The 12,833-nt window shown below is 46.4% G+C and overlaps 2 protein-coding genes across 2 annotated transcripts in view; both read right to left on the reverse strand.

Annotated features, from left to right (window-relative positions):
- The window catches only part of LOC102860000 (keratin-associated protein 4-7-like), a gene marked incomplete at its 5' end in the record, with an annotated part of 45,297 nt that extends 43,128 nt beyond the window's left edge, over positions 1-2,169 (reverse strand). The window contains one exon of the mRNA XM_006893362.1: positions 2,043-2,169. Coding sequence (XP_006893424.1) covers positions 2,043-2,169 — 127 coding nt within the window. The remainder of the gene's footprint in view (positions 1-2,042) is intronic.
- A 10,268-nt stretch (positions 2,170-12,437) lies between these two features.
- The window catches only part of LOC102860816 (keratin-associated protein 5-5-like), a 2,140-nt gene continuing 1,744 nt past the window's right edge, over positions 12,438-12,833 (reverse strand). Inside the window, exons 3-4 of the mRNA XM_006893363.1 lie at positions 12,721-12,829; positions 12,438-12,567 (exon numbers count right to left, since the gene is read on the reverse strand). Coding sequence (XP_006893425.1) covers positions 12,438-12,567; positions 12,721-12,829 — 239 coding nt within the window. The remainder of the gene's footprint in view (positions 12,568-12,720; positions 12,830-12,833) is intronic.

The following is a 12,833-nucleotide window of genomic DNA, read 5'->3' on the forward strand; positions in this document are numbered from 1 at the left end:
GAAATCCAATATCTCTGTAAATGTCATTAAAATTAATTTTTTAAATGATGGAAAAAAAGATATGAAACAGAGCCAAACAAAAATCAAATAATAATAATAATAAAAAATAATAAATTCACAAGAGCAATAAAGCAAAGAATAGGGAAAAAAATAAGGAAAAGGAAGACACGGGAAACTACTAACGCAGGAGGGGAAAGAACAGAGAAGGAAGAAGAGAAAGAGAATGAGGGAATAAAGTCGGGGAGACGAGAGAAGCACAAGGAGGCTAGAAACTTCTAAACAGAAAAGAAAAAACTGGGGTTAGAAGAGCACCCGGGCCTGGAGAGCTCCTCCTGGGCAAGGGACGGCCGACCTGACACTTCAGTCAGCAGGTCAGAGGCAGTGGAGAGAGATTGTGTGGCAGGTGGTGGCAAGCCCTGGAGTCCTGGTCTCCGGAGGCCGAGCAGGAGCCAGGCTGGAGGCAGGTGTCGCCCGCTGTGGGCTGGCTGTGTCCGGTGTAGGGAAGACTGCACCTCAGCCCACCAGGAGAGAGTGGGGGACAATCGCACCATCCTGGTCTCCAGCCACAGGCCTGGGTGATTCCGCTGTTGTGTTGAAATATATGTTCTTTTCAGTCACCACATTTGATGATTTGTTACAGCAGCTATCGGAAATTAATACAAACATCTATGAACTTTACAGGTTCAAAATTATGTAATTAAAAAGAAAATGTACCTTTTCTATCTCAGTGTTTGAAACAGTTATTTAAATAGTAATCACTAGATTAACCAAAACATGACTGAGGCTACCACGCATCATTGGACTGCCCCTGTTTTGGTAACTATGATACTTTTTGGTTTTTCTGTGTTTTTTTTTTTAAAGTCAACCCAATTTCTTTGTATTTTTATTCACCTTGTGTTTCTTAAAATTATTCTCCTACACTGTAATGTATAAAATTAATCACTGTTGATCTGCGCCCACTATTACCCTGTCTTTTGAGGCCCTCACTGGACCTTGCCTAATTACTTCACTCCTCCCTCCACCCACCAACTCTGTGACCCCCGTGACTTGCACCCCCCCTCATCCAGCCCCTCCGGCCCTTCCCTTTCCCTTGTAGGATATACATGCACATCTCACTAGTGATCCTTCTGCTATGAGAGAAACAGTATTAGTCCTTATGAGCCTGAGTTAGTTCACTCAGTATAGTGCTCTAGTCTCTTCCACGTTATATAGCCTTTTGCAAAGTCGCTGCTCCCGAGTGATGCATAGCATTACATCGTGTGACTGTACCACAGTTTCTCAGTGAAGTGGTTTGTTGAATGTGACTTTAGGCATTTCATCATGTAGCAATACATCTACTTCTGTCAGCTCATGGTGAAGAGGCAACTGACAGAATGACACGATGAATAATTGTACTGATAGAAATTTTTTTTTTTAGAAATTTTTATTGACAGTGAATTGTACTTAAAACACAAATATGGAAGCCCGCTCTAAAGAAGGGGCCTCCTGGTGCACTGGGCTATGTTAGGTGGTGGGAGGAGGAGGAGGCTGGGGGAGGTCAGCAGTGGTGGTTTTTCCTAGTTTGGAAGCAGGAAGGTAGAGGTTCTCATGAGCCTCTGGTGACCCTGACGTGGAGATCGGTTCCTGGAAGTGGAAGACAGTGTTCCTGAGAGGAATGAAACTTGCCAACCATGGCCACTTACTCCTTAGAGGGCCGTTGTGAGCGCAGGACTGCTCTCTGGCCTGAGTGAGGTTGTCTCCCAGGATGTCCACTCAGGTGTGTGAAGTACTGGGTCCAGGGCAAGAAGAGAGACCTGCAGTTCACCAAGGCCGTCAGCAGAGGGAGCAGTTGGGAGACATGGAATGAAGACTGTTCCTACAGCAGATGCCATTCTAGCAGCAAATGGGGACACAGCAGATGACCTCAGAGCAGTCACAGGAGCCAGAGCCAGAAGAGCAGCAGCGGGGCTTGCAGCAGCTGGACTGACAGCAGCTGGACTGACAGCAACTGGGCTTACAGCAGCTGGACTGACAACAGCAAGGTTTACAGCAGCTGGACTGACAGCAGGACTGTCCACAGCCGGAGGAGCAGCAACTGGGCTTGCAGCAGCTGGACTGGCAGCAACAGGGCTTGCAGCAGCTGGACTGGCAGCAACTGGGTTTGCAGCAGTTGGACTGACAGCAGCCACTTGAACTACAGACCCCCTTGCTGCCCCCACAGGAGCCACAGCTGGAGCAGGAGCAGGCTGGCACACAGCAGCACACGGGCTTGCAGCAGCACACGGGCACACAGCAGCTGGAGCCACAGCCCCCACAGCTGGAGCCGCAGCCCCCACAGCCTCCGGAACAGCCACAGCAGCTCATGATTCAGGTGAGTTGAGGAGGGTTTGGTTAGAAGAGCAGGTGCAGAGGAAGGTGCTGGAATGTGGAAGCCACTGTCTCTGGCGCCTTTATATCCCTCCGTGCCCTCATCCTGGGTGTGTGTCACTTCCCTGTTGTTGTGTTACTGATGCCCCAGCCACTGTGTCAGTGTTTGTGTACTTGACTCTTCCCCTCTGTCTCTTCTTTCCTCTCTCTCCATTTATTTGGTTTAGTCATCCCATTTCACCCAGGGAAGAGGTGTATTATTTGTGTAATGAGTACTGGTTTTCATTATTTTTTAATATTCATGCATTTCTTTTCCATCGCAAAAGAAGAGAACGCTCTATGTACTTGGGAACCAGAAATAAAAGCAAGAATGTAAAACACTGCCTGACTGTGGAATGGCTGACGTCCACAGCGAGGCCAGCCCAGCGCCGCCGAGTGTGAGCAGTAGGCACGCACCTCCATCCGTGCTGGTTGTTGCTGTGAGCAGCTGTCTACTGACTCCGCCCAACCCTGGGGACAAGACATGGACCCTTGCCCTGTCCGGCGCCACCTTTGCTCGAGCAGGGGGGTGCTCTCTGTGTTGATCATCTCGTTGAGGGTCTTCCTCTCTTCCACAGACCCTCTACCTGTCCCAGCAGGAGGTGTCTCTCCAATTACTGGTCCCTCCTGCCAACACACCCCAGATGAGATGTGGCGCCATCCTCCTTGACTCCCAGGAGCGCTCTGACTGCATGTCCTTCAAGACAACTATGCAGATACAAGTCCGAACTGAAGGAGAAGAAAATGAAAACGTTTTGACAACAAAAATATGACCTTGGATGTAATCCCACTGAAATTGAAAACCATCTTGCTGCAGAAGTTCAACAGCTGTAGCCATCAGTTTGTATTGAAACTCAACAACAAGAAAACAAAGATTCTAAAAAAAAAAAAAAAAGATTCTCACCACTGGGGCCAATGGGCAGCATCAGTATGGATGGTGAAGAGATTGAGATAGTTAACAGCTTTAGTTTGTTTGACTCCACAGTCAACACACTTGGTAACAGCAGCCAGGAAATCAAGAGATGAATTGCATTGGGAGCTGTGAGGGACCTCTCAAGAGTACTGAAGAGCAACGACGTCAGGCTGGAGACTAAGGTGCACCTGATCTGGACCATAGTCTTTGCAATTGTGTGCTATGCATCTGAGAGCTGGACAGTGACTAGGGATGATAGAAAGAGAATTGATGCCTTTGAGCTGTGTCGCTAGAAAAGAGTGTTGACTGTAGAATAGACTGCTAGGAGAACAAACAGGTTTGTGCTGGAGAGGGTTAAACAGGGCTGCTCCTTGGAGTCAAGGATTCTGAACCTTCATCTTACATACTTTGGGAATGTTGCAAGGAGGGACCAGTTCTTGGGGAGGGACATCGTGTTTGGGGGATTGGAGGGATAGTGCAGGAGAGGAAGACCCTCAATGAGGTGGATTGATCCTGTGATTGGGGTGGTGGGAGTAAATGTGTCGGAGGCGGTGAGGTTGGCACAGGGTAGAGCAGGGTATAAGGCTGTTGTACATAGGATCACTATGAGTTGCAAGTGACTTGATGGCACATAACTACAAACAACAAGAATAGATTTGGGTTTCCCCCAAGTTCTTGTGATGGTGAATACTGTTGCTGTGAACACTGGTATTCTGTTTGTGTCTAATTTCATATTTTCTCAGGATATATTCTTAACAGTGGAATAGCTGGGTCATATGGAATTTCTATATTCAGGTTTTTGAAGAAACACCAAATTGCCTTCTTTAGTGATTGTACCATTTTCCAATCCCACCAACCAGTGTATCAGAGATCTTATCTTTCTGCATCCTCTCCAACATTTGCTGTCTGCTGCTTTGTTAAACTTTGCCACTGCTACTGGAGTGAAATGCTTATCTCATTATGGTTTTGATTTGTACCTCACTTATTGTCAATGACGTTGAGCATTTTTCCATGTGTCTGTTGGCTATCTGAATGTCTTCTCTGTACGCAGTCTTTCTAAGTCTTTTGCTCTTTTTGTAATTGGGGTATCCGTCTCTCCTTCTGGAGCCCCAGCAGGAGCCTGTAAACTTTTGTTATGAGACCCTTATCTGAGATGGTATTGCCAAAAGATTTTTCCTGTTGGAAAACGTTTTTGATGTACACAGTGCTTCAACCTTTTGAAGGTTCTTTTCATCAATTTTATTTTTTCCTGAAATGTGCAACCACAATTGAATGGCTTGAGAAGTTGTGGTAAATTCACACAATGAAATACAATGTGGCACTCAGAAGCAACGATTTTAAAAAATCATTACATAACTTGGCAGGGACTGGAGAGCATTATGCTGAGTGAACCAACTCAATCTCATGAGGAGAAATAGTGTGTAAGTCCATGACTGTAGAAAAAGAAAGATAACTAGTAAAATGTGTGTGAGGATCCACGGGGGGTCAGGAGGAGCAGAAAGGTGAAGATGGCACAGGTGAAATCACGGGGTTACACAGTTTCCTGGGTGGATGGAAGGGTGGGCAAAGGAAATGGGAAAGACCAGGGGGGACTCTGCATGGCTCAGCAATGATTCATTTTATAAAACACAATGAAGGGGAACGATTGTACCGAACAAAATGTGAATGAAGGACAGTGAGAAACAAGAAGGATAAAACATGGTAAGCAAACCGATATAAAATACAAATGTAAAAAAGAGACTAGATCTGAGCAATGAACACTGATGACAGTAGAGCAGATGTGTGATGAAATCAAGGGCATTATCCACTGAGAAGCAAAAGGTCATTCTCAAGACATAGAAGGAAGAAAAGAACAGAAAGGATGTCAGCAGGGACTCTGGAACTTGCGTTGGAAGGAAATGAAGCCAAAACCAGGGAAGGGAACTCTGTGGTAAGAGAACCTAACAGAAGATTTCAAGTAGCATCTCATGAAGACTAAGCAAAATCTACTCATGAAAAGTGCAAGGAACTGGAGGTAGAAAGTCCAAATAAGAACATCCTTGGCATTTCTCAAGCTAAAAGAATCAAGAAATATCCAAGGCTTGAGTTATAACATTGCAGGAGACTATGGGCAAAATATTTAATAACGCAGAAAACAACAAAATCAGAGTTAAGGAATATGGTTATGGCACCCAAAAGAGCTGGTTGATCTGGAACTATTTCAGGATGCAGCATATTTTCAAGAAGTAATGGTACTGTCGAAAGTAGTCTGAGTTGCACTGAAGACATGACAATAATATAGGCGCATCGGAATTGATGGAATTCCAAAGGAAGTGTTTCAGGAAGCAGACATACCTGTTGGGAAAGCACATTGTTAGAGCCACTTAGAGAGGGCAGTGGGACAGGCTTAGGGAGGGCAGTGGGACAGGCTTAGAGAGGGCAGTGGGACAGGCTTAGGGAGGCAGAGGAACAGGCTTTACAAAAACAATACATATTCTTTATAATTCAACAATTCTGGCCCTAGGATTTACCAGAATGAAGTGGAGATTGATACTACTTGAAAAAGCTGCACATGAATGTTAACATCAGCTTCATTTAGATTTTCTAAAACTTGAGACCAGTCAGGATCTCTTTCAAGAAGTCAATGGAGAAACAAGCAGTGGTAGAGACACAGGTCGGAAAACTAGTCTGTTACGACAGGAGAACATTCAAGGCAAGAAAAGACAGGAAAACACTTTCATGTTTCATTACTAAGTAAAACATGCATCTGGAAGGATCTATACCCTGTGCTTCAAGGGAAGGCCATTCCTGTCAGGTCAAAACTAAGAAGACAGAAAGAAAACAGGGTTTCAAGGGATGGGGATGGATGAAGAGGTGGAACACAGAGACTGTGAGAGACAGCGAAACCACTCTGTATGATTTTGTAGTGGTGGCCTAGTGGCAAGAAGCTATGCTACAATCTCAAAACCCACCAGCTGCTCCACAGAAAAAGTATTGGCAGTCTCCTCTGCTTGATTAGTGCCTCTGAAAACCTGCCAGAGGGTCAGTTTTGGGTCGGTTCCGACTCTACGGTCCACACCTACAATGGCACAGTGGTGGATTACATGTGCATCTACGGAATCTTATAGAAAGGAGCAACTTGTAAAGTTAAATAACTGTGTTGTTGTTATGCGCTGTCAAGTCGCCTGTGACTCACACCGACACTATGCTTCATAGTCGTGAAGGCTGCCCCACCTTCAGCCAGTCTCATCACCTCCAACATTCATCATCCCATTGCTCCAGTCACTGAGTCAACCCATCTCATCATGTGTCTCCCTCTCTTGCACTGTCCTTCCAGCCCTCCACTCAAGATGCTCTCCAAGGACTGCCCCCTCCTTGCCACGTGCCCAAAGCATGTAAGATGGAGTACTGTCTTGTTTGTTCTCTTGGCAGTCCACAGTATGTTCAACACTCTTCTGCAACACTGCAACTCAAAGACATCATCAATTCTTCTCTTATCATCTTTAGTCATTGTCCAGCTATCTAATGCATAGGAAGTTATTGTGAAGTCCACGGCCTTTATCAGCTGTGCCTTAGTCCCCATATTCACATCATTGCTGTCCAGTACTCTAGAGAGTTCCCTGACAGCAGACTTTTCTTATTTGTCTTTTGATTCCCTTACTGTTGGTGCCAAGTGTGTTGATTGTGGAATCAAGCCAGCTGAAACTGTTAACAGTCTCAATGTCTTCTCCATCCACCATGAAACTACCAGTTGGCCCAGTGATGAGAATATTTGTTTTCTTGATGTTGAACGTCAATTCATATTGAATACTATAGCCCTTGACCATCTGCAGCATACACAGATAGACATTCATCTGCTACTCTCTGCTGTCTCCCAAGTGTTGTCACAAATCCATCACAACAATATTAGGTAGTAATAATGGGGAAATTGGAGCAGGTGGGAGAAGTAGCCCAAGAGAGTGTGGATATCTGTGAGTGTGTGCGTCTGTGTGAGCATTCCTGTATGTGTGTGTGTACATGTGAGCATGTGTAGGTGCGCGTGGACTCTTGATTAGGCTTGAGGGAGAAGACGACTGTGACAGGGGCAGGAGAAGCTCTGTTAGGTCCCAGTGGGAAGGAAAAATGACATCCAGGGTCAGGCTGGGAATTGGAACATCTCAGGGTGCCCACTGGTGAGGTGAGTCCTCCATCGTTCTTCTACCTCGAGGGCAGCAGGAGATGGGAGGATGCTTGAGGGCTGTGCGGTGAGGGAGGAGCATGGTCACGATGCTGCGGATGCACTAGTGTGAGAACCCCTCTGCATGAGCATCCCTGGGGGAGGGTCTGACAGTGAGGTGGCCTCACGAAGGCTCTGTTTTGGAGGGGCCTTTTCCATCCTTCTTAGTGGGGGCCATAGACTTTCTCCCAAACAAACTAGGAGGTGGTCTTAAAAACCACTCACCCCCCCAAAAAAAAAAGTGAGAAGCAGGCAGAAATCACACTCCGTTTTACTTGCACACCGACCACCACCAACAGCAGTGCACTGGACACCTCCTGTGAGACGCAGGCAGCCCTGGGAAAGTCAGGCCATCTCCTCACACTCAGGTTCTTTAAGGAATGCATGAGCTGGCATGTGAGGTCACGCATCCCTTTTCGGGGGTGGACCTGCATCAGGACAAAGAACTGACCCTAAAGGGGCTTACAGGTGCATCCCTTCTCCTGGGGCCAAGCAGTTTGCCTTATCTCAGTCTGCACAGAGACGAGGCAATGGAGACTCAAGGAGTGTATGCAGTGTGGCGTTGTCACTGTCAGCTGATGGGGTTTCATCTAGATTGAGACCCTCACCCAGTAGGTAAGAATGCTGGTGGAGCTGGCTGGCTTTATGCTCCACCTCCATGGAGCACCAGCTCAGTTGGGATGTGTTGCGTGCCTTACCTGCCGGAGGGTAGACTGGTCAGTCTCTCAGCCACACCTTGTGGGCCTCGGACTTCCCAGAGGGTCCATGTTGGGTCATTTTCCTCAAGGTGCATGCTGCACGTTGCCTGAGATGAGAAGTGTGTTTTCCAGGGGAATGTGAGCATTCTACCACTGACCTGTCCCAGCCCTTTCTCAAGTGTGGCACTGGGCAAACCCATGACTATTCCCCGGCTGAACACGGACTTCCTCACCCCCGGTAGTGAGGGGTGCTTTGTGCTTCTCCAACTAATAGGAGAATACTTTTCTGCTTGAAGGTGTTGTAGAGATGCTACTTGTGCAGGGTTTGGGAATGTTGTTTTTCTATAAGTCTGACAAACATCAACACTTCATTTCTATTAGGACTGAGACCCTTTAGCTTCAGGTTTTCAAGGGTCTGAGGGACGCCCACTCTCTGCTGGCTGGTCACCAGATGAAATTGTGTATTTGGATAATAATCTCTTTCTGGTCATTATGGGGCTGTGCTCAGCCAGGTGTCAGCCTCTCACTGGTCACTAGGGGAAGATTTGTATCCAGGTGCTAGTATTTCCTTGGTTGCTTCTTGGCAGTGTCCATAGTTGTCATTCTGTTGCTCACCACGAGAGGGCAGTGTGCACAGGGTGCCAATCTCCTCCTGGTCACAAGAGGGCAGTGTGCTCAGGGTGCCAATCTCCTCCTGGTCACAAGGGAGCAGTGTGCACTTGAAATAACACAGTCCTTGGTTTCTAGGGGTCTATGTGTACAGGATGTCATTATATCGCCCCAGAATGCAGAGTGCACAGGTGTCAATCACTCCACAGTCACCAGGAGGCAGTGTACACAAGTGTCAGTCTTTCCCTGGTCACAAGAGGGCAGTGTGCACATGGTGCCAGTCTCCTTGGTTGCTAGGGTGCAGTGTGCACAGTGTTCCAGTCTCTCTCTGGTCTCTAGGAGGTGGTGTGCAGGGAGTTTGTGTCTCTCCCTGGTTGTTACAGAGCCGTGTGCACTGAGTGTCATCTGTTTGAAGTCTCCAGACTATGATGTTCAGAGGGATCCAGAATCTTCTGGTTGTTATCACGCAGTGTGCACAGGTGTCAGTATAACCCTGGTCACTAGGGTGCACTGTGCACAGGGTGCCCTGGGTGCCAGTTTCTCCCTGGTCTCTAGGGGGCAGTGTGCACTATTGCCAGTCTCTCCCAAATAGCTAGAGGGCAGTGTACACGTGTTTCATTCTCTTTCTTGTCACTAGGGGGCTGTATGCACAGGTTCAGTCTCTCTTTGGTCACTTGGGGCAGTGGGCACAAGTGTCAATCTTTCCTTGGTCACTTGGGGCAGTGGGCACAAGTGTCAATCTTTCCTTGGTCACTAGGGGGCAGTGTACACAGGTGTCAATCTCTCTTTAGTCACTAGGGGGCAGGGTGTACAGGTGTCAATCTTTCCTTGGTCACTAGAGGGCAGTGTACACAGGTGTCAATCTTTCCTTGGTCACTAGGGGGCAGTGTACACAGGTGTCAATCTTTCCTTGGTTATTAGGGGGCAGTGTACACAGGTGTCAATCTTTCCTTGGTTATTAGGGGGCAGTGTGCAATTAGTGAATGACTCACATTCTTTGATACTTTGAGCATGTTGTCCAATCCTATTTTGGGGTAGGGTTTTTATTTTGTTTTGTTTGTATTGTTTTAAGGCAAGTCTGTTGTGTGCTGAAGGATCTTCTTTTGCTGTTGATTCTGCCTTTTTTGGCTAATGACATGACAGATATAAATTACTATTATCATGTTGTTGTTATGTGCCGTCAAGTCGCTTGTGACTCATAGTAACCTATGTACAACAGCCCTAAACTCTGCTCTGTGCTGTGCCAATCGCACTGTCTCTGACACACCCATCCCAATTACCCCAGTCACTGAATCAATCCACCTCATAGAGGGTCTTCCTCTCCTGCGCTGTCCCTCCACCCTCCCAAGCATGATGTCCTTCTCCAAGGACCTCTCCCTCCTTACATGTCCAAAGTATGTCAGACGAAGCCCTAGAATCCTTACCTCCAAGGAGTAGTCTGGTTTAACACTCTCTAGGATGAATCTGTTTGTTTTCCTAGTAGTCCATGGTATTCTCAATACTCTTCTCCAGCACCACAACTCAAAGGCGTCAATTCTCCTTCTATCCTCCCTAGTTATTGTCCAACTCTCTGATGCATAACAAGTGATTGCGAAGACCATGGCCTGTACCAGATGCACTTTAGTCTCCAGAGAGACACCATTGCTCTTCAGCACTTTGGAGAGGTCCCTGACAGCAGACTTTCCCATCGCAATAAGTCTTTTAATTTTTGTTATATCCATAATATATTTGTTTCTAAAATTTTCTTTTTCTGAGTTCCTTTTGTTATCTGCTTTTCTACTAATTTTCTTTAAGCTGGTTCTTTTTGTATTTGCTAAGTTCTGATTTTCTTCTTATTTTGGTTAGAAGATTTCTTAATGTCATTTCTGGTATTACTGTATTTTTTTGTGATTATCTTCCCAAGTTTATCAATGTGCTCTATCTTGATATAATCTTGACTTCCTCTCTAATTTGAATTTCTGTTTCTACATAATTTTCTCTTCTGTGTGCCTTGAAGTTGTCATTGTTTACAAGTTAGTGTCTCCTGTTTCTGATCTTCAGTCTTGTAGGTTTATTTTTAAAAAGCCCTGGTGGCATGGTGGGCTCTGAGTTGGACGGCAAATACAAAAGGTGGCAGTTTGTATCTAGCTGCCCCTCCATATGTGAAGAAACGCAGTGCTTTCCCGTTAGGATTCATAGATTCAGGTAGCTGATAGAAGGTTACCTTGAGTTGCAATCAAGATATGGCAGTAGTTTGGGTGTTTGGTTTCAAACAAAATCAAAGTCATTCTCGCCAGTTTACAGAGGCTGCAAATGGCACAGGAAGAGACTGCTCATGTTGGCTTTACTTTTATTTTGTCTTTTATCCTTTAGAATCAAGGTTGTTTTCTGGATTATGTGGTCATGCATTTTAATCTCCAGTTGCTGTTCACCATATCTGTTGGGTTTTTTTTTTTGAGGGACATCTTCGGGCATTTCTTGGGAGATTAATTATTTTCATAGGTTCATCTAATTTATATTTTCGTAGTAGAGTGTGAATTTTACCATCTCATTTTTTGGGATCAATTTTGGTGAACATAAAATTGTTTATTGACAGGTTTAGAGTTTTTCTTTTAGGGTTTGGTCATGCCATTCCATTGTCATTTTCCTTACAGAATATCTCCCTAAAAAAATCCAAGGCTGTCCTGGTTCCCCGAGCCGCTTTGGTTTGCTTTGGGGTTGGCTTTGGAAATTTCATCCTATCTTTCCTTGATGATTTTGGAGTTTTTCTACTTGTGCTATGTGGAGTTCATTGAGCTTCGTGAACTCATGGATCTTTACTAATACCCTCATTCCTCCCTCCACCCACCAACTCTTTGACCCCCGTGACTTGCACCCCTCCTCACCCAGCCCCTCTGGCCATTCCCTTTCCCTCATAGGATATACATACACATCTCACTAGTGATCCTTCTGCTATGAGAGAAACAGTATTATGCAGTATTTGTCCTTATGAGCCTGAGTTAGTTCACTCAGTATAGTGCTCTAGTCTCTTCCACGTTATATAGCCTTTTTCAAAGTCGTTACTTCCGAGTGATGCATAGCATTACATCGTGTGACTGTACCACAGTTTCTCAGTGCAGTGGTTTGTTGAATGTGACCTTTGACATTTCAGCATGATGAAGAGACAACTGACAGAATGACACGATGAATAATTGTACTGATAGAAATTTTTATTGACAGTGAATTGTACTTAAAGCACAAATATGGAAGCCCGCTCTAAAGAAGGGGCCTCCTGGTGCACTGGGCTATGTTAGGTGGTGGGAGGAGGAGGAGGCTGGGGGAGGTCAGCAGTGGTGGTTTTTCCTAGTTTGGAAGCAGGAAGGTAGAGGTTCTCATGAGCCTCTGGTGACCCTGACGTGGAGATCGGTTCCTGGAAGTGGAAGACAGTGTTCCTGAGAGGAATGAAACTTGCCAACCATGGCCACTTACTCCTTAGAGGGCCGTTGTGAGCGCAGGACTGCTCTCTGGCCTGAGTGAGGTTGTCTCCCAGGATGTCCACTCAGGTGTGTGAAGTACTGGGTCCAGGGCAAGAAGAGAGACCTGCAGTTCACCAAGGCCGTCAGCAGAGGGAGCAGTTGGGAGACATGGAATGAAGACTGTTCCTACAGCAGATGCCATTCTAGCAGCAAATGGGGACACAGCAGATGACCTCAGAGCAGTCACAGGAGCCAGAGCCAGAAGAGCAGCAGCGGGGCTTGCAGCAGCTGGACTGACAGCAGCTGGACTGACAGCAACTGGGCTTACAGCAGCTGGACTGACAACAGCAAGGCTTACAGCAGCTGGACTGACAGCAACTGGGCTTGCAGCAGCTGGACTGACAGCAGCAAGGTTTACAGCAGCTGGACTGGCAGCAGGACTGTCCACAGCCTGAAGAACAGCAGCAAGGTTTACAGCAGCTGGACTGGCAGCAGCAGGGCTTGCAGCAGCTGGACTGACAGCAGCTGGACTGACAGCAACTGGGCTTACAGCAGCTGGACTGACAGCAGCTGGACTGACAGCAACTGGGCTTACAGCA

This window comes from Elephantulus edwardii, unplaced genomic scaffold, assembly GCF_000299155.1.
Source record: "Elephantulus edwardii isolate Elephantulus edwardi_28Jun2011 unplaced genomic scaffold, EleEdw1.0 scaffold00126, whole genome shotgun sequence".
NCBI classification, from domain to species: domain Eukaryota; kingdom Metazoa; phylum Chordata; class Mammalia; order Macroscelidea; family Macroscelididae; genus Elephantulus; species Elephantulus edwardii.